The 22,236-nt window shown below is 41.9% G+C and overlaps 1 protein-coding gene across 1 annotated transcript in view; it reads right to left on the bottom strand.

Annotated features, from left to right (window-relative positions):
* The window catches only part of ofcc1 (orofacial cleft 1 candidate 1), an 89,854-nt gene that overhangs the window by 4,341 nt on the left and 63,277 nt on the right, over window positions 1-22,236 (bottom strand). Inside the window, exons 19-20 of the mRNA XM_064331213.1 lie at window positions 19,140-19,299; window positions 4,400-4,609 (exon numbers count right to left, since the gene is read on the bottom strand). Of these exons, the coding sequence (XP_064187283.1) occupies window positions 4,400-4,609; window positions 19,140-19,299 (370 nt within the window). The remainder of the gene's footprint in view (window positions 1-4,399; window positions 4,610-19,139; window positions 19,300-22,236) is intronic.

The following is a 22,236-nucleotide window of genomic DNA, read 5'->3' as shown; positions in this document are numbered from 1 at the left end:
ATACTTAAAACTAGTAGACAGGCAGGAAAAGTCTTATTATTCCATTTGGCATACACCACTGAACGTGCTGCACAGTATAAAATATACAAATGTCTGCAAGCAACATTGGACATATACCCTTGAAAAGGCCTGCTTACTGCCACCTATTGTGTAATTGTAAAACAAATATTTCAGCCATATTTTTCACTAAGTAAATACCCCTAACTGTAAAACAGATTACTATCTAAATGTTACAGACAAAAGAAAATATATTTCAAGGCAAGAATGGGTATAAATTAGTTCTGGAATAAATCATCCTTATTTCTAAAGGGTTTTTATGACATCATAACTAATGAACCATGGTTCCAAGCTCCAAAGGCAGAATGCAATCTACCATGGAAAATCATATTTAAAAAAAAAAGAAATTCAAGAGAAACAAAACTGATGCATTTTGTCAATTAATGTTGCTACAAGGTATTTTTAAAGGTTAAGTTTCATATTCAAACCCTAAATTAGGTCAATACGGGCAAGCTTGAATTCATCTGAATATCTGTACAGCTGAGTCATGGAAACTCTGGAGAAAGAGCGCGGTTAATGGGAGGTCTGATGGAATATTATATCAATAAAGGCCAAAGACATTAAATGGCATTTCCCTACACTCATAGCAGAGGCTGGGGGGAGATGATGCCAACAAAGGATCCTCACATCCTTTTTAATTTAATACCAAAAGAACAACATTGCCAGTTTTCATTTATTTATAATTATAACAAAATAGCTATTTATCAAAGTTCTTAAAAACATATCTGGCACTGAAATTCTGAGCAGCGTCCTAATGAGGGGGGCAGAATTTCCTACACAGCTGTAAGAAAAACGGGCCTTTAAATTGTACAGAAAATGTGTCTTTATTTACTGCATTGTAGATACTTATGAGCTTTTATTCAAACCATAAATAATTTGTTGAAAGGTAATATTCAAGCTGTCGGAGCTTTAGTTGTGCATTTTTAATGGAAGTTTTACAGAAGCTGAGCCAGGCTTCCCATATGCTGTGGAACACATATGCACGAGATTCTTGATACAGCACAGTTGGCTAGACCTATCTATTTTAGGCCATAGACACTTAAATGTTAGCCTCAGAGGAAAAAAGCACAAGCACATATAAACCTACCCGCAGTTTTAGTACAGACAGTAATGAATTCACCAACATTTATTCCTCCAGCCTCCTTGTTTCCACAAGGAAAGCTGTTTATAGCCAGTGCTCAAAGTTCCCAGGTTTTTACGTGAAATGTTCAAGTCGGAATAGCTGAACGGAGCACGCCACATCGTGATTTGGCACCTGGCGAGCTTCACGCATCTGTTCCATTAGTAGGGTTTGTTGAAGGATAATACCTGACACTACCTCATCCCTTTGAAGAAACAATCAAAGAAACCCAGTCAGTGATCATGATACTATAAAGCATACTGTGTAATGACTAATTTAGTTACACTGCTACAACATTCTCTGTAGGCAACACTGAGGCACTGCCTCAGCGATGCATACTTATGAGCTGGTCGTGCTTTGCGGGAAGGATGTAAGAGAACTACCGTTGATCCAATTACACTGCCAAAAAATAACCTTAGCTGTTAGCGCACAAACCATGACAACCTTTGTACAGTGCTAAATGTATCGCATTTAACTGTACCATTCAATCAGGATTGCCACTTTTCCAGTAGGAAACATTAACATTCCTATTTTATTCACTGTTTGCTTACTAGTTATCCTTTGTTAATATCTTTAAAAAATGATTAAGCCAAACTTTCAGAATAATCTTCCATCAAATGGGTTAGGGTTACTGATAAACAGGCACTTCAACAGCACCCGTGGACCATTCACCAGTTTTAAATGGCTGATAACTGCCCAGAACATAAACTGCTGCATTAATATTAAATAATTGAGTTCATTCATTTCCTTCAAATAACCCAGTCATGCCTAAAAGGGTCCAAGGGACAATATAAACATATATCAAACTATGAATAGCACAAACTAAATATAGCCACAAAAACACCCTTCTGATTTAAGCTATCAGTAAGCTGTAGCTTTAGGCAACTTTTGCTGAGCTTGTTCCTTCAGTTGCCATAGTAATACAACCCTCAACCCCGTATTGCATTGTTGCTGCTATTAAGAAAGACCCCCTTCAAAATGGTCATGTTTGTTTAAAGCCTGGGGAATCCTTCATATTGACCATAGGTAGCCAAGGCAGAACTCAAAAAGTCTGGCCTCTTTAGTGAAAATGAACCATCGGTCAATATTTCTTCAGTAAACAAAGAAAAGCCACTTGGATGGGTGGAAGAGTCCCTTAAGATATCCAGATGAAAAGAGCACAGCCTGCTTTCCACTGCTCAAACAACTAAAATAAATACCCTCATTAAGGGCCCCCTTTCTTTAACGAGGAGAGTAAATAATGTTGCGTGACACTCCCACACCCACACTCGTACATACATTGATTGCTGTCCATTTTTTATTTATTTGATTCTTGCTAAAACAAAAGGCCATGGGAAAAACCTACGATTAAAAAAACAGGACTATGTTAAAGATTATGACTTTAACTATGTTTCAGATTATGACTTTAAGATGGAGGCCAGTGTTTTGGAGGAACTTGAAAAGAAAGTTCTAGTGTAAATGCATTAGGCCAGGCAAAGGACACATGCGGTCGTATTTCATCCCCCTGAAATTCTGCAGCATAAGGTTTTTGTTCAAAGGCAGGGTTGCCTCAATGTTATTTCTCTCAGAGGAGCTGTCACCTTAAATCTTCCGACTGGTTTGTACACAGCCCCGATCGTATATTGCTGCCAGAATTACATAAAACAGTAATAAAATCATCTCAAGTGTTCTTCCGAGTGTTGGGAATGCCCTTTGGTTATTCGGTATGTATCTCTATACATAAAACCAGTATATATTCTGGAGAGAATTAGGTTGAATATGTAAAGAGTCCCTCTTCCACGAAGGCGGGAACGATAAGCCACCCCGCATGGCGGCTCGAGTGACGCACCGCTCCCTGGAGAGAGTGACACCGCGCGACTCTCTTCCGCTGATCAGGGACGGAGTCGATTTATTTACATTGCTAAAAAAAAAAATAAGTAAGTGAATCTCAGAAACACCACACTGAATCCCATATTTCTCAAGTTTAAGCCGGCCAGCGGAATGATGCCCTGTGGCAACAATGACAAAAGAGGGAAATATGAACACTGCACTTATGTATGAAGATAGTGGAGATAACTGGATGCCCTCTCTGGCCTTCGTTTTAATACCTAATGCATGTAGGAATCTGTTCATTGGTCTGTGAGAAATGCGTACTGTTTACCCACACCTACTATTGATATTCCCTTCGCCCATTATGCCATATCTTCGGGAAAACTAGTATTGAACTTGATAGATAATCTTTATGTTTAGAAACGTTTTCATCAGTAAATGAAGTAAGTTGCTATTAGAAAAACGGCTTTGCCTTGGAGCAAACAGTTGATGCAGCTGCAGTATAAATCTCAGTTTTGACACGGAACTTTAAAATATTAATTTTGTTGGGATGGCTCAGGTTGCTCTCGGGGGACGGGGAGTTATTCATGTGCGCGCAGTTGCTACAAAGCAAAATCAGTGGAACGTTTCATTAGACAACAATCTGTGCTGCAGTCTGCTCCTTCCTCGCTGGCAGTGTGAAGACTCGGAGAGGGAGGGAGAGGCACACAACTCAGAGCTTCTCAGAGGCATTTCACAGCTTCAAAATACTACTAAATTATCAACCTTGCACCTTTGCTATAAACGTGGATGACGATGAAAGTTAATGTAAAAAAGTAATAACAAGTTCCGTCAGCAATAAAAACATATTTAATCTATATTATTTAATTATTATTATAATAATGGGCCATTACGATTTTTCACCACAGGCCTCCAGTCTGTTACTGCTATCGGGCGGGCTTTACTGTGTAGCTGTGTTTTTCACGACTGACCCTAATGGAGATTTCCCTGACTGAGGGCACAAAATGTGTCTGTCTGTAAATGTAGCACACTGGTTTTGTCTTCTGCAGTGGACGACGGCAAAAGAGGTGTGGTGCCCACTCTCTCTCTCTCTCTTCTCTGTCTCTCTCTCTCTCAGCTCAGATTGTGCTAATGGCTGGGAGGGCAGAAAGCAGAAAAGAGAGGAAGAGACAGAGGGAGGAAAATAGAAACATAGGGTGGGGAGGTGGGGAGAGCATGAGCAGGAAAGGAGGAGCTATTAAAAAAGAAGGAGTACGGGACAGTAAGGAAGATACAAATAGAGACAGAGACAGATGGTGAGACAGAGTAAGAAAGAGAAAGAGATAGACGCAGGGAGAGATAAAGATAGACCTATAGTGAGGTAAGGAGAAAGAGAAAGAGAGAGAGAGAGAAAGAGAGGCCAGCAGACTCTACCTCCACGATGGCCCCGTCAGGCTGTCTGAGGAAGTGCCGGTGCTGCTCTCTCAGCCCGCTGAGGTGCAGGGTGTAGACAGACACGCGCGTGCTGGTCTCCCCGCGGCCAGGCGTGGCTCCAGAGGGCCCGGCGCCGTGCTGGGGGTCACAGCTGGAGGTGGCACGGCCCGCCGAGGGGTCCTCCATCCAGATGTAGTCGTACACTGCCACCTAGTGAGACAGAGGAAACCCCCCCCGACCACCCCCAACATCGTCACCACCACCATCGACCACCCCCCAGCACCGCCTTTAATTAGGTACTGTCAAGGGCTTGTCACAGCAGTCAGGACTCTCTCTCTCTCAGCGGCAACAGGAGGGGCGAGGGAGGGAGGGAGGGAGGGAGAGCGGGAGGGTGAGGGAGGGGTGGCGGTGGGGATGAGCAGGCAGGGCTGAACTGCATACCTGCACTGACACAAACGCTCACTGCACGCAATTACCCCCTCATACCTGCGACCGCACATCAGCGGCATTCAAAAAAAGAAACAAAGGCCACTGACAGTAATCCCCCGTAATTTGCCGTGAACTCCACCGCGGGTGAATTTCGGTCAGAGAACGCTCGGCGTCGAGTTGCTAATGGATTCGCACGTGCTCCTCTGTCTCCTGGGCGCCACTGTGAGCGGTGCAGGAGTTCACCGACTCATTTTTTGGCTTCTTGTATTCACGGGTCTGCAAAGCCCACAGAAGCAAACAAGGGATACGTGTCTCTTTGCTGTCACGATCACCTTGTGGCAGACCGCTCAAAGGGGTCTCCTCTTCCCGCTCCTCGCACGGCAGGCAGAACACTGTTGGTACGTACGTAAGTCGACCTGGTGGCATCGCTGTTTATTCGTGCTCAGCTTGTACTGTACCTGTAATGTATTGCGCTCATCTATTAAGAGAGCAGAGCGAGTAAGCAGAGCGTGTAACACGCTATATAGGTCATGTAACTGGGAGGCATCGGTGTGTGAAGATCAGGATGCCTCCCTGTTATTTGCTGTTTTCAGATGCTCACATGTGTCAACTCAATCACGGCCGTTCCCTTTACCCTGCTCCCAGGTGCAGTCTGCGCTGGTCTGCCACGCAATGGCAACCGACCGCACGCACGCGCTCACAAACACACACAGACCCACACGCGCATGTAGCACAACCGCACAAACACATAAACATACACGCATACCAATCAGTTTAGCAGTTGTTCATTGGGTAAGGGTGGGGGGGGGGGCATGGGCCTCCTGGTGGTAAGCCTTTTTCCAGGGCCACACTTGGTCCCTGTGGAGCAGAAGCCCAGCGCCGAAGAGGAGGACCACAGACCACAGGCCCAAGAGCAGGCGGTTCTCCAGGTGGCAGTGGTCGACTAGCTGAGCAGGGCGAAGGCCGGTTGGGGCAGACTGGGGCAGGGGATTCATTATCACATGACTCACAATCAGGGCCGAGCTCTCGGTGAGCCTCAGCCAGGTTCAGCCAGGGTGAGTCAACCAGGAAGTTTTAGACCGCACCAGAGTTTGTAAACTCAAGGTGACCCTCTAATTGGCTCCGTAATTATGATTTGTCTGAAAAAGAAATAACAGCGACGACTGAAAAAGCAAACTCCTTGAGAGGGCTGCATGGCAGGTCACGGTTAAAGAGTAACTTAATTTTGTGTCCTGACGTTTGGATTTCTTAAACGACTTAAATTGTTACTCAAAACACAAGTCGGTCGGCTGGAGCCCAAGAACCATTACCACAGGTAATTATGCATTCTTGAGTGCAGAGAGCCTTGAGAAACAGGGCCTCATTGTGTGAAGGCAACTGAGGGCAGGAAGGTCTCTGTCTCTTACGATTTCTAGAACTCTGCATGGTAGTTTGTATCCTTTGGTGGAGAGAATCATGATATACTGCCATTACCTCCTTTTGGAAAATGTAAACACTAGGATCCTACTAAGGTGGTATCCACATTTTCCGATCCACATTCATTTGTAAACAAAAATACCAAGGCCAAATATACAGTGCAGTCTGCAAGCATTTGGACAGTGACACAATTTTTGCAGTTTTGGCTCTGTACTCTACAACATTAGATTTGAAATGAAAAGATGAATATAAGGTAGGGCAGACTGTCGGCATTAATTTGAGGGTATTTACATCCATATTGTGTGTTCCCTGTTGTACACAGTGACCGTATTTTGTGGGACCAAAAGTAATCAATTGGCTGTTCAGCTCTTCCTTGGCCAGCTGTGTGTTGTTGCATAAGTAAATGCATGGACAAGAAAGCTAACAGAAGGTCAAGTGTTGGTTCTAGGCGTGGTATTTGCATTTTAAGTCCGTTGCACAGGTGAGCTCGGCAATAGCAAACAACCTGGTAGACCATGAACGATCATGAACAAAAACCCCTTTTCAACTGTCGAACAGATCAAGAACAGGATGTAGGCATAGATGTTTCAAAGACCACCATAAAGAGAAGACTACATCAGCATAACCACAGAGGGTTCACCGCAAGATGCAAACCACTGATAATGCTCAAGAACACAAAGGCCAGGTAAGAGTTGGCTAAAAAGTACAAAAAAACTGTGGAGGTCTGGAACAAAGTCTTATGGACCGATATATATTGGGTATTAACCTATACCAAAGTGGTCGAAAGAGGAAAGTGAAGAGAAAGAAAATAACTGCTGATTATCCAAAGCATGCCATCTCAACTGTGAAATATGGTGGATATAGTGTTATGGCTTGGGCATGTACGGCTGCAACTGTAACTGGCTCACTTTTTTGATGATGTGACTGCTGACGGCAGCAGGATGAATTCTGAAGTGTACAGAAACGTCTTATCTGCTCAGATCCAATCAAATGGCTCAAAATTAACTGGATCGAGCTTCACCTTGTAGCAGGACAATGAGCCCAAACATAGTGCTAATGCAGCCAAGGAGTTTTTCAGGGCCAAAAAGTGGAATGTTCTTGACTGACTAAGTCGGTCACCTGACCTGAATCTGACTGAACATGCATTTCACTTGCTGAACTCAAGACTGAAGCCAGAAAACCCCCGAAACCAACAGGAACTGAAGATGGCTGCAGTAGAGGCCCATACCAGGGAAGATACCCAGTGTGGTGATGTCTATGGGTCGCAGACTTCAGGCAGTCATCGAATGCAAAGGATTTGCAACCAAATAATAAATATGATGACTTTATTTAAGATTATGTTAATTTGTCCAATTACTTTTGGGTCCCTAAAATGGGGTATGAAATGAAAAGGGCTGTAATTTCCACATGGATCACTTGACATGTATTTAAATACACAATTTTAAGATGACAGTCAATTGTTTCATTTCAAATACAATGTGCTGGAGTACATAGCCAAAACAACAAAAGGAGAGCGAGAAAGAGAGGGAGGAGAGACAGAGAGAGAGAGAGAGAGAGAGAGAGAGAGATGCAGACAGACTGTACCCTATAACATAAAGTACTGTTCCGACAGAGGAAATCCCCCTCCCATACTTTTTACTTTACACTGATAGGTTCTGTCAAGCTGCTAGCAGAATCTGAGTGGTCTTTGTCCCATCCTTCCATTTGATAGCACTAAGTGACTGATTTAGAATCAATGCCTGTGTGTTTCAGAGAGACCAGCTGTGGGTTAAGCAGATAGCATTCAAGTGAGCTAACCTAATTCTAACCAATCTGCCCTGGATTTATTGTTGATGTCTGTATTTAGAAATCTGATATAGTCCATATCAGTCTCTTTACTCCCATTAGGAGAGACAACCACTATTTCTTTTAGGACTGTGAACATCAAAACATGTCTCCCAGCAGGGACATAAATTCGCAATTTGTAGACGTTACCACAAAATGCACAGACAGGGTAAGAGCCAGGAAGTGACAATCACACAGCACAGTACTGATAAATGTACATAAATCTAAATAGAAGTACAGTAACTGTCGCATGTAGTGTACAGTACATATGCATACACAAACATGCATTGAAATAAATAAGTGCCCACTAAGAAATACAGACATGCATGGGCAAGATAATGAATGATAATGTAATGTACAAATTATATGAAATACATGCAATGGTACCGATAGCTCATTTAAAAACCGCTTACCACTGTTCATCAGGATTAATAAAGCTAGTGTATGCAGTGCACATGTAAAGCAGCATTTTTAAAATGTGGACATATTTTGAGAATTTATTTAAAAATGTATATATTATTTTAAATGACCCACGTGTCCACTTAAGACAGGATATGGCCTGGCATCTAACAAAAGAGAAGAGGCAAGGAAAAAAAAGAACAAATCTTTAATGCTTTCATCTGGTTTGAGTATAATTATGTACCTGACTTCTAGCAATTCTAAAAGTGCTCTCTTGACATTCTTGCACATCTTTCTAGGGCCCAACTGTTGGCAGAAATAAGTGTCAGTACCATGGATGTCGGGGGTTTACTGTCCTTGCAACTTCAAATCAAAATTTCCCAAGCTGACTTTCCTTCATACTCTTGTGACTCTGTGGCCCAAACGATGGCAATTACCAATTACCAGGGGAAGCTGTGATTAATGAACAATGTATATTAAAACTAATAAATCACCGGGCCACTTTTCCTCTGATGGAGGGAGTGAATATTTTCAGGTAAGCGGCTAGTCGGGGAGAGACAGCTCGGAGTGACTTCACCTGCGGCTGAGTTCCTCTGGCTAGCTTCCAGGATCGGCCCGGCTCCTGCATAAACAAGCCTGTCAATGCTCCAGAGCTGCACCCCGCCATCTTTACCCAGGTTTCCCTCTCATTCTAATTTTACCTTCCATTTGCATGCTCCTTTGGACTAATTAAATCTTTTCTCTCAAGTCATCGGGATGACAAATAATGTGATGCAATTTTGGCACATTATTATGTATGAAATGTGGGTATAATATATTCCACTCGGCTGAATATCTCGAGACTGCATGTAATGAGAACAACAGCACAACTCTGCTCTGTGTGTAGCCCGCACAAGTACCTCACCCACCCAACCCCCCCTCCCTCTCTCTCTCTCTCTCTCTTTCTTTCTTTCTTTCTTTTTTCATCAAGACAAAAGCTGCTGACCTTCCTATTCAGTACCACCCACCCCCTTCCTTTTCCCCAAACACAGTTTATATATAGTGCCGGCCTTCCACTGGGATCCTTTCGGTTTCAGTTCTGTCCCACTTGGCTTTAATTTACAGTGGGAAAATAATTAGAATCTCACTTTTGCGAAGACTGGAGTGAAAATGTAAACAATGCTTCCCTGCAGGCGGGTGCTTCATCACGTTGACAGGGTGCATTTGAATTTGCCTGGGTGGGGGACAGGCTGGGTTATTTATGTGTCAGTCGAACATGGAAGCCCGGGCCTGGCGGAGATGGGCAGCACGCTCCGGCGGCGTGGCGGCTCGACTCGCCTAATCCTGGGCAGCGGATCGGCTCAGGCCGGGCTGCGGACGGGGGTGTACCCGCGCACGCCGCCTCCGCACCCCCCTCCCTCCCCCCCGTTTCAAATTCCCCTGTCTCCCCTCGCCTGTGGGTGCTGGTGGTTGGGGGCTGGGGATGTGGGGGGGGGGGTGTCGCCGACGGTCCCTGTGTTCGGGGTGGTCACTCGCGTGCCATGCCTCTGTGGGCCTGTTGTGCTCTCGCTGGCTGGATTTCAACATTTCCGCAGCACAATTACAGCAGGAGAGGTGATGTACGGCGAAGAGGGCCCCTCCCCAGCCGGACACGGGAAGCCATGCCTGGCTGAACGAAGCAGCGGTGCTCATTAACATGGACACGGACTGCAGCCATTACGCTAAACCTGCACAACAAGCAAATCATGTTTATGCGATTAGGAGAGCTTCAAAATAGCTTGGATTCATTATGACTTCATGCCCATTGACCGAAGGTTCTGACCTCCATGCCAGAGGCTGGATTTCATCTGTATGATCTCGACCTCATGCCTTTCCATTTTACTCAATTCGCTAATGTTTAAGAAATTCTCGGCGAATCTTATGATCTTTAATCGTAGCTGATGGGATGAGATAAAATCGATATCTTAAATAACTACTGAAAGTCACAAACAAATACAAACAAAACCCACCAGCCCCATGGCCTATGCTCATATTTATATTTTTAGAATGTTAAATAAAATACAGTCTGAATAAATTAAATAACTCAAGAGTTTTAGGAGAGATGGTATCTTTGCTCACGATAATCCTGGAAATAATCTGCATAATTCACTGTTACTAATTTCCTTTTATCAGGGCAAAATGCATATTTATTCCACAAAGAACAGTTATAAATACAAAGCAGAAACATCAAATATCTCACAGAACTCTCCAAAACCATGGCCCTGGTTCTGGACCAGGTCTTGACTAAGAGCTAACCTGAAGTCCAATTTTTCCTGTACTTTATGTTTGCTCATTTTTGCCATCATCACGCATGGACATAATGTTCCTAAATTCTTATTCTCAATATTTATAGTGGCTTTACATTTGAAGGGTGGAGTTCTGCTCCGCCTGCACAGGGGCTCAGGTTTGGGGGGGGTATCACTGACAATGAGGGTTCTTCCAAATCTTCCATTTCAGAAATTGAGGACCGTTCACGAAAAATCATCCTTGAAGGCTGATTTCACAGACAGAGATAATGTATGCATCTGTGGCATCTACTTTTGCTGGAATAGTGATGTGGAAGCAACAAGCTATTTATACATAACCCACTCAGAGCCTGAAATGGAAAATCATACCACACATCTATGTACTGCAAAAGAGCATTACATTACAGGCAACCGCAGATTATTCCGTACACATTGAAAGGATCCCTTAAATGCTCAGATTAGTAACGTTGCTTCATTTCCATTTTCAAAAGAGCTGATTGTTTGTCACACTGGATGTGGGAAAAGACATGCAATGGATGTATTTTCAATTTGCTCATCCGATTGTTTCTTTAACAGATACATGTCTCTTTAAAAAGAACCACTTGTACAAAGATATGCTACAAATTGAACGAAAAGTGTCCCTAATTTACCATACATAGCAGTGCATTTGGATCATCCCTCCAAGGCTATGGTAATTTGTATAACTTTGCCTCTAAAATAATATTGCAGCTGTGGGTTTCCGTAGATGGCTCAGCTCACGTCACGTCGGCGGTGCAGCACCTTAAAGGTGTTCACCAGATAAGAGATTCAATAACGATACGTCTCAGACATATTTCTCCTTGGATTGTCATCCCGCCCTTAAGACTGGACTACTGTCACAACAATAATCGCAGCCCTGTGGGGCGAAAGAAGGCTCCAAGGTCAAACTCTTCAAGACGCAGTAAAATGAACGAGGTTGTGGGCTCTTGTGTGTGCGCGCCTGCTTTTGTGCTGGGGACCAATAAGCAGAATAAAAAAAAGCCCGGGCCTTTCCTTTCCAGGTGTTTGCAGTAGTTTACGCAGTCCAGGCCATTTAATGGGGATGTCATCATTCAGTCACAGTGTGCTTTACGGCAGCGGCGGCAGCACCGGCAGCCGCTATTATGACTGTTCTTATTAGCCCTATGATCTATCGCTGATCAATTACAGGAACGTTAACGACCCCATGGATCACGGGGAAAAAAACAATTCCAACACCCTCTGTTCATCAACGGTCAACTCGGAGTACCGAAGGCACAAATTACAGTCCTCCCATCCGCCGGCGTAGCAGCTGAGATGGAAGTTGTGCAATCCCTTTGGATTTGGACAATTACTGTGAAGAATGTGGCGTAATCCCTGATATTCTCCCTCCTCCCCCCATCCCCCTCCTCCTCCCCCTCCCCCGCTCCTCTATCAGGTAATATTGTTCAAACATCATTTCCTTCCCTTTAAAGGTTCGAGCCTGGAAGAGTGTGGGACGCAAACATTTAGAGGCAGAATGAGGCGCATTTTCTTAAATATCCCATTGACTCCGCGCGCCGCCGCCAAGCGCTCACTCATTCGCCGACAGTCCAATTTGTTCCTCCTGTTTCGCATTACGGGCGCCCGGCAAAAAGCGCTGGGAATCTATAGGAGCCGAGGAGGGAGAGGAGTTCAGCAGAAACATGTGGCTCCAATTTTGCGGCTCACAGCTGTATGTGTTTTGACAGCTGACAGGGCCTACAACATAGCATGGTGAAGCCGAAGCCCGTCCCGAACATCCCATCGCTATACATGCACAGCAGCCTGGGTCAAAAACAAACAAACAAAAAAGACAGCAACCGTATTTTCATTTGTCTCCATTTGTGACACGAAGAGACCTTTGCCTAATCAGAGTCACTTCCTTTCTGGGGTCGGTTTGCTCTATCTCCTGCTCTGAGAAATCTTGAACCTGTTAAGGATTGGAAGATAATAATATCCTGCTCTTGGATTAATCAGGGGAGACATATTAACCAGCCCCTGAAACTCCGTAATTAAATGTTCACACAGATGCGTTCAACTGAGAGCACTTGCACATACTCCTGTCTGTTGGGAAAGAGGAATAATTTATTTCAAAACGCAAACAGGAACCAAAAAAAAAAACCTATAAAGCTTTTGCTCAAAATTCTATAAAATCTGACAAAAGCACTCCCGCATTCACACATGTCATTTTTGCACTGAAATATGATGAAGTCTTGGTTTCATAGCTTCTCAAAGATAGCCCACAGTCACTGGACTACACTAGCCCTGTCTGTCCCATAGCAGGATGGCCGTGGAACCCCGACGCTACAGCGGCTGCAGTGGCATTAACAGAGGCGGACAGGGCTGTGGTGTTTGTGAAGGGGGCTGTGCACTCCAAGTGGGCTTTAACCATTGTGTGACTGCAGAGCTTTCACACATTAAGGCCCACAAAAGTCCATGACCTTTTCACAAACACAGGCACATACCCTTTGCAGTCACATCTCATATTGAATTCTCTAATGCAGCGCTCCTGTGGCTGTAGCCTGGGGCCGTGGGGGCTCAGAGCAGTGTCCACTAATAGCCGCTGTAATTGAAGAAGCTGCTCGGACCTGATTTGAACGCACCGCTTCTCTGGGCAGGAGCAGCACTCCAGGAGCCACAATGCTTTCGGAATGACCTCTCTGTATCAGGGAGCGTCATCTCTCTCTCTCTCTCTCTCTCTCTCTCACTCTCTCTCTCTCTCTCTCTCTCTCGTACTCTCTCTCTCTCTCTCTCTCTCTCTCTCTCTCTCTTTCTCTCTCTCTCAACTGTTTTGGCTACCTTCTTGTGCCCCCTATCAGAGGTAGTTATGTTATGGGCCGCTGGTCTCATGCTAGGCTTCCTGGCCTTTTCCAGAGAAATGCGAAGCTTTGCTTTGCCATTACCTTTATAAGCTCAATTGTAATTTAAATGCACAGTTGGACATCAATGCTGTCCCAGCCTGACACAAAAAGGCAAGATAGATGTTGCCTCTGAAGCCAGTCCTTAACGGAACCCACATAAAAGTTATGCATAATACATCCAATGGTTATGTGCTGCAGGGAAAATTGAAGGGAAGCCACAACTTCCAGTACAGAGACGAAAACTCCAAAACAAAGAAGAAAAAAAACAGCGAGGCTGTTTTCCTTATGCTGCAGTAAGGAGGTTTCTCTATTCATCTGTATGAGTGACACAAATGAGGGAATGTACTGACCATGTAATATACTTGCTGCCCATTTCTAACAAAGAAATATTTCCGAGTACAGTCGGTACTGTATACATCATAGAAGCTCATCTTTCAACAGACAGACCAGTCTAGCGTTCTGCCAGCTGGAGACATGTTAGGACGTCAGGATAAATGATTTGCTTGCAAATAGCTGAAACGCCTAGGCAGTGGTCGCCCACCAGTAACACCGAAGCGCGATTCAGATTACAGTGGAGGAAATGTACCTCGCTCCCTTCGCTCGGCGGGGTGAAGAGTGAATGGGATAGCGACAAAGACCCTGGGAAGCCTGCTCTTCATTAGAGCTCCAATCTGTGCCATCCCAACCTTGACAGCTTTACCCTGGTGAATTGTTGCAAACCACCTTGGCTTTTCCAAAGTTTGCCCTGTGGTCACACATTATCTAGACGCGGGAAGAAAAACTACGCGCCCGCGCAAACCTTGATGCGGCGGCTGCGTGATGCTGTTGTGGAAACATCTTGAGGGCAATCAACTGCTATTAACACATGTCACGGGGAACTTATGAATTACTGCAAAGATTGCAGCTAACTGTACCGCTCCTCCATCATTGTCAAGACCTTCTGACAAAACAGTTTGCATACCTGCTTAAGTATTATAGAAATTAACACCTCCCTTCCAGGTATAGTAATCAAGAGGGTGACAGCAGACAATTAATTAGGTCCATCTGCATCACTGCCTTTACATAATTAATGTGTTCATTACAGAACTCGAATATAATTTTGTACTTCAGACTCCCAGTGGCTCGTGTGAATGGGGTGTGCAACTTTTCGCCTGCTTCCATAGCAACTTGCAACAGCAACATGAAGTGAAGATGCAGACAAAACATGCAACATAATTAAAAACATTTAAATGCATGGTGCATGATTTTGTCTGTCATCAGTGAGAACTAGGAAAGAAAATGTGAACAAGAACTTAAATGTATTAATTTTTTTTTATTTAACCAAGTAGGTCAACTGAGAACTCAATTCTCTTTTGCAGTGAGGCCCTGGGAATCAAGGTGGGCAGGAATGCAAGGCATTGTGTAGCCAATCAAATATGGATGGCGATTAGGTGCAAGACGAACAGAGCCATTTTTGGTGGGATGTTTGCCACCTCCACTACACACCTCCACTATTTCAGACAGTGTCATAGGTTCTTTAATGATTGAAAGAAGTCAGGAGCTCAATTTGACATCTTCTCTTTAGGTCAGCACCAACACCTTCTACAGCGCTTTATCCCCATCTCTGTACAGGGGCAATGGATTTCCATTTTGTCCAGATGGAAGAGTGCCCCCTACAGGGCCAACAACATCTCTTCCAGTAGCAACCTTTCTTTCCCCAGGAGGTCTGCAATCCAAGTAATAACCAAGCCCACTCCAGCTTAGTTTCTGCAGTTAGCCAAGGGAAGGGTACAGAGTAGTATGAATACTGGTAAAGTTTCCGTCTTTATTCAACGGTTTCATTCAAATGTTTCTATTTATAGATCTCGCTATTGTTGCTGTATTTAACGTTAGCAGTAATAATGTCAATTGTATGGCCCGGAAGAAACCGTGCTGTACTATAAAGTTAATTGCTACGAGAAAAATCTGATTATATTTTATGATCGTCTTGTGAAAATTACAAGTTCGATAATAACAGGCCATTGGGAGATTTGTTATTGAATGTGGACTTATTTTTATTGTTTCTTTGCTCGAGGGAAACCATGTACTATATAAAAGGAATCTGCTTAAAGTTGCCTGACATCTTGACTTAAGTTTCGGTGTGATGTTTATTCCGTATATGTGAGAATTATAAGAATTAAACCCACAAATATCCACTTTTCTATCTGTCACCAATATTCAAAAACACTCAGGTTTATTTTGTATTTTGGTACCAATCTTGTCTCTCTTTTTCATCAATGCCATAATTTTAGAAGTGTATTTACTTATGACACATTCATATTTACACATTCATATGATAAAAAGCATGACATTTTGTTTCACTGAAACTTTCTCTTTCAGGGTTGCCCTTAACATTATATTATACTACTATATAACACAAATCAGAGAAGTTGCTGTTCTGGCAAAGTAAATAAGGTGATAAACACTGTGACAATGTCCCTTCCATGGGAACTTCATTTTTCACTTTCACATCTGCATAACTTTTTGAAAGATCCAACGCACTGTTAATGTACCTGTGAATATATTTTCTTTCTGTTCTTTTTCCTTTCTTTTTTTGTAGCTAATGAAGGCCTTGTGGCCCATTGTTATTAAAATTACGCTTTTCCCTTGGATATTAATTGGGTCCATAATAAGAAACGCGTTGGATTCATTATTTAATTGCAGGGGCACATTTCGAATACAGTTTCTGAAATGTATTTTTAATGAAAAACACTACATCCTGACCTAATCATATCAACCTTATTCTATCTAATTAAGGATGCAAAAAATCATTAGAGTTGCAAAATATTAGTTTCAGCTCTGTCGGGCTGCTCCCCTCTCCTTCATGAATATATTTTTTCATGTCTATGATAAATAGTTAATGAGGGAAAAATGACAAAAATTTGCATGTAGGCAAATTAGTTTAATAGGGATATGTCTTTGCTGAGTTAGGAAAGTGACCCTTTTTTGCATGGAGAAATTGCTACAATAATTATGAAATAATGGCAAGGCCCATCTTATTTAAATGAAAAATCGCCTGCCTGAATAATGTAAAAATCATAAAATGCAATAACCTTAAATTTTCATCATACTGGCAAATGTGTTTAATGTGTTAGCATTTTATCAGTTTAATAAAGGCAAATTAGGGCCAATATGAAATATGCAGTAATTGTTGTAATGCAGGAAAATATATGTAAAGCTGATTTGCAAGGAAGTGCACTACAAGAAGCCATCTGCAAAAATAGAACACTGTCTTAATCAGAAACAAACTTTGCCATAAAAGTAAATTAAACTTTCTACAGTGGGGTAGGGCAGTTTTCTCCCAATCAAATTTCATTCAATGGCAATGTACCCAATCACCTCAACTGACCACCATCAAAAATACTTAAGTTCAGAAAAAACTATCTACGTCTACATTTATGCATACTGCTCAACTCAGCCAAACTTCAACCCTGGCTAACACTCAAGAAAGCAGGATAGTGTGAAGACACCACCAGAAGTAGTCAACTACATTATGAGAATCCCAATGCCTTCCTGTGCTTTAAAATGCTTTATCTTCGAGTAATGATGATGAGAATTTTTTAATAGTATGGCTATTCATTTCAGTGACCACTGACTTTATGGTGCACTGTAAGTATTTAAACAAATATTATAAGTAAACCTTCTTCCATTAATATTTCATTTTATTTCAGCTCAAGAAATGCAGTTTTTGTTTCTGTTCGGTTATGGATATGGCTAATATTTTAATGTTAAAGCATTTGTAGAGGAAATTATGGAAAAGAAGATCAATATTATTGATGTTGTTTAATCAATATGTAACCATAAACAATAATATCTGTATTTATCTCTTGTTTTTTACTCATATCACTGATCCATACCTGTCAACCCTGTCATTCCAGGGAAAACACAGCCATTTACTTATATTTGAGAAGAGTGGATTACTAAGACATCCAAAAATATTCACACAAATAGGCTAACAGGTTTGGAACAGTCCCATTTAATGAATGGCTTTGAAATATTACCAGAATAGCAAAAACAAGATGTATGTTGGTGCCAATTAAGATTATAAAGGAGAAATTAAAGGGAACGGATCACTCAACTCTCCCATCTTCTGCTTTGGGAAAATAATATATTCACTGACTAAACTATGATTTTTCCAGGACTGTCAAAATATGAGACATATAAAGAGATGTCCTGTAGATGTATTATTATTGTACAAATTGTGTGTGTGTGAACCCACTGAATAACAGAGCACGGAATGCATGAAAATAAGTAATAAATTCATAAACCCCAGTTTATACGGTTCAATAGTTTTGAAAAATAAATAATTGTAATACATCAAGAATATGACCCTAAACCAATTCCCCAAAACATCTATTTCTGAGAAATACTCCCTTGACTCAGGGTGGGCCATTTGTGACAGGCACCATGAGAGACCCACACTGTTGCATTGTTTGTTGTGTTATTATCAACCTTTACTTATGTGTCAGTCATCAGAGTTGGCCCTGTACTACCTCCCTACACTTCCTCAACAGTATCTCATCAGTCAGAAACTGGCCAATCTGTGGCAGGGTCAAACTGGCCATATATCAACAACTACCGGCACACAGTTATGCACCTAACACAGTCAAACATGTGACCATCAGTCAGCAGCCTGTTCTGGTCAGACTGGTACATTAGAACAGCCCCAATGAATAACCATGTTCAGCCACTACTGTTGGCCAATGCTGGACAATTGTTCTGGCCCTGTGGATTTCTGAACATTGGTAACACTGATAAAAATGACAAATCGCCACGCCTACAGTGTCATGCTTCATGGTTACTAATACTCCAGTCGATGTGCATAAATATTTAGAGATATTAATTGGGTTTCTACACCAATTAAAACATTAAAACCCCCAGAAGTAGAAGCTGTTAAGAGTAAACTTCCTATCAAGTGAGTTGGTATATTAAAGGTAATTTAGTGCATTCGTCCACATACATGCACATGCAAGTGTCTGCGTCTAAAGTGTGCATGTTGATTGAGTAGCCTTTCTTTAATGAAATATCTTTGGAAATTGGTTTCCACAGACTAATCAAGCAGCCCGCTAGCTGAGTTTCTGTTTTGGTAATTATCTTGTACTAATTAGAATGAAGTTAAAGACCTCTGAGATGAATTCTTGGCTTTCTGAAATGTAACTAAGGAAAATATAATGATATAAAATAAGGTTATTTTATGTATCTTTTTAGCCTAAATATCTTTGTTAACATCCCTTGATGAAAAGTTGGGGCCGGTGTCAGTTTCCACTATGACTAATCATTGGATTCCCCATTAGCATGCATGTACCATATATACTTCAGCCTAATCCAGCCTTACAAAAGAACAGAAGTTGAGATTCAGGTGTGACATTCCAATGGATCAATACAAACAAGTGATGTGTTTGTTCTCTGTAATATAAATAATTTTAACGGTGAAAGGAATATTGTTCATTAAAATGGAGCTGGAGAAGGAACTCTCGGGAGATGAGCTGTGCTTCCTACAGAAGATCTCACCTTCCTCCTCTCGCCATTGAATCCTCTCCACTGCTCAGCCTTCTTCACAATGTAGCTCAGCTCCTGGTTGGACAACTCCAGATCATGTGGAATGAAGAAGGCTTCCTCTTTAGAGTGCAAGCGCTGGAAGACGTCAAGCATGCGGCCGTCATTGTGTAGCCTGAAATGGGAAGGGCAGGTCTCCTTATAAAGGATCACAAGGCATTATTGTTTTAGAGCTTAAAGGTCATTAAGGGTCAAATATCAAACAAGATCTAACAAATGTCCAATGATAAATAATTTCACTACAAATAAAAAACTGTATACACAACATGGTCAAAAGTATGTGGACACCTGACATCGAACATCTCACCCAAAATTATGGGCATTAATATGGAGTCGGTCCACCCCTTGCTGCAATAACAACCTCCACTCTTATGGGAAGGCTTTATACTAGATGTTGGAGCACTGTTGCAGGGATTTGTTTCCATTCAGCCAGAAGAGCATTAGTGAGGTCGGGCACTGATTGGACTATTAGGCCTCGCTCGCAGTTGGCTTTCCAATTGACCCCAAAGGTGTTGGATGGGGTTGAGGTCAGTACTCTGTGCAGGCTAGTAAAGTTCTTCCATACCAATCTCAACAAAACCATTTCTATATGGACCTTGCTGTGTGCCCAGGGGAATTGTCATGCTGAAAAAGAAAAGAGCCTTCCTCAAACTGAGGCCCAAACCATGAAAAACAGCCCCAGACCAAAGGGTGTCCAGATAATTTTGGTCATATATTTTATATGGCACATTAGCTTTACTTTAGCAAGCGTCTACAATGAAATGCATATCATTCCTTTTGAAAACATACACTATTTTAAAATCTGAAATACAAATTTCAAAAGGTTGTTGTTATGTATTATTGAAAAAACAACATATAATACAGATACTTAGCTATGCAATCAATATTATCTAAGCTTTTTACACTGCTGCTTTAAACCCATTTCATCCACTGAATCAGTGTGCTAGTCTACTGATAAATGGCACAAAGGTCATAGCTAGTTTTGCAATGCATTCTGGGCACTGGAGTCAGACAGGAATACACTGATATGGAGTTATGAAACATTAACATTACAATTAAAAATTGGCTTAAAAGCTCAAACCACCACCTGTACATGTTTTACTGTATGAAGATGGAAAAAAAATGAATTCTCGCAGTGAGTTATAAATCAAATGGCCATTCATCGCTCATGCAGTAAAGAGGGAGAATGTCACATGCTGACACCAAATCATGAATAATAAAACTTCAGAAAAGAGATTTTCTGGCAAACAAGTCACTTAAACTTCAACATGCATATCTAAAAATCGGTACATTTAGAAACATACATATTGCATTTTTAAGTTTTGATTAAGGTGCCCTTTAGTTTTTTTGACAAATTTCTCACAGTTGAAAGTATAATTTTGATGAGTTTTACTGTTATCCTGAATACGGCATTGTAACAGGAAATATTGTATGCTTTCCATGGCAAGCACTCCATGAAACAAGCCTTGTGAGTTACAATGTTGTGCAATGTTTGAACAGATGCTTTCAAGCATGTAAAAGGGAATGCAAATAAACTGTAAACAGACCGGAGACTACGCATGGAGAGCAGTGAATGCCTGGCACTCTCAGCCCATTTTCCAAAAGCCACTTCAAAAACAGCGCCGTGAAAAAATGCATTGTCTGTGACGTTTTGTCTGAACACATCATCACTGTTGATCAATTCCTGCGATAAGTGTTGTTATGGTGGAGTGTTTCTAAAAGCACCAATAACAAACAAGACACTGGCAAAACAGAGATTTACATAACTTTCAAAACAAATGCAATGGAGGGGCTTCTGGGAATTAAGAACAATGAGGGGGAAAAAAAAATCCAAATCCAATAAGTTAAAATCTACAAATTTATTCATTGTTCCATCCCAAAAAAATTTTCTGCTTTCTTTGAAGCACAAAACAAAAGTGATTGTTCCCTGCTACATGTGAATCCCTGCTTGAAGCCATTTCTTCCCTGGACAGTAGTCCATGTAATGTCTGTATGTAATCCACATACTCTGCATCACTGCTTCCCTTGTGTATTACTACAATAGGTTACACACACACACACGCACACACACACACAAATAACTCAATTGATGAGTGAAAGACAGCTGGGCAGTATGGATTTTACACAGCGTTCACCCAGACTGTCTCTGTGCAGCAGGTTCACCACAAATGGGGACTGAAGATAACAGGGAAAAAAGGGACACATTCATGGCTGACATATTTCGTATCTATCTTCCTGCTTCAGCCCCTGAGCCTCACAGACAGACAGCAGTCTGGTTGGTACGGATGCACTCAAAGAACCGGGAGACCAGCCCTTTCGTCGTCCATTAAAATGGAAGGGGTTTACCTTGTAATCATTTTAATGCAATAATGTTACTATCACTGTCACATCACATACCCTTTATTTGCGAGGTTTTGGATGAAAAATCAGTAAAATATTTTGCAGCGAATGAATCAGGCCTGCCTAAAATGTAATTAAAAAAGGATAACAGTTCATTCTATCTATACGTATAGCCCCGGGGTTTTTTTTTAGAAATAGGTCACACGCTGTGTCACAGCTCTTCCTGACAGCCAATAGGAATTTGTAACCCATAAAATTATCAGCCCTCCTCAGCTCCCTGCCCTACATTCAATAGAACCCACATCCCTGTGAGTGGCAGAAGTCATTATTCTGAGCTCCTGTTTTAATATTGCCCATTTAGTCAAACCTGATAAACAGTGCTTACAGAAATTAGATGTCACCCTTTACCTAATATTTCCAGAAGGAAAACTGATTAATTCAATAAGGATTACTTTTATTGTGTGCTGCGGATCACATATTACTGTTGTTGTTTATTAATGTGAGTACAAAACATATTTTTTTACAGTGTGGGGTTATTATAAAGTGTAACAGTCACACACTGGGGTGCATGATGATGCTGCTCACCCCTAAAGCAAAGACAGCAATATGCAAAAAAATGTGTTCAAATGTAAATCTGAGGCAGTGCACGTTTTCTAGGGAGAGAGTGAAGTCTACTCGAAAACCAACCTAATATTTATAACACTATATGTCT

Source organism: Anguilla rostrata, chromosome 4 (assembly GCF_018555375.3).
Source record: "Anguilla rostrata isolate EN2019 chromosome 4, ASM1855537v3, whole genome shotgun sequence".
NCBI classification, from domain to species: domain Eukaryota; kingdom Metazoa; phylum Chordata; class Actinopteri; order Anguilliformes; family Anguillidae; genus Anguilla; species Anguilla rostrata.
Note: the sequence above shows the minus strand (reverse complement) of the source record. Positions and strands in the feature narration are given on the sequence as shown.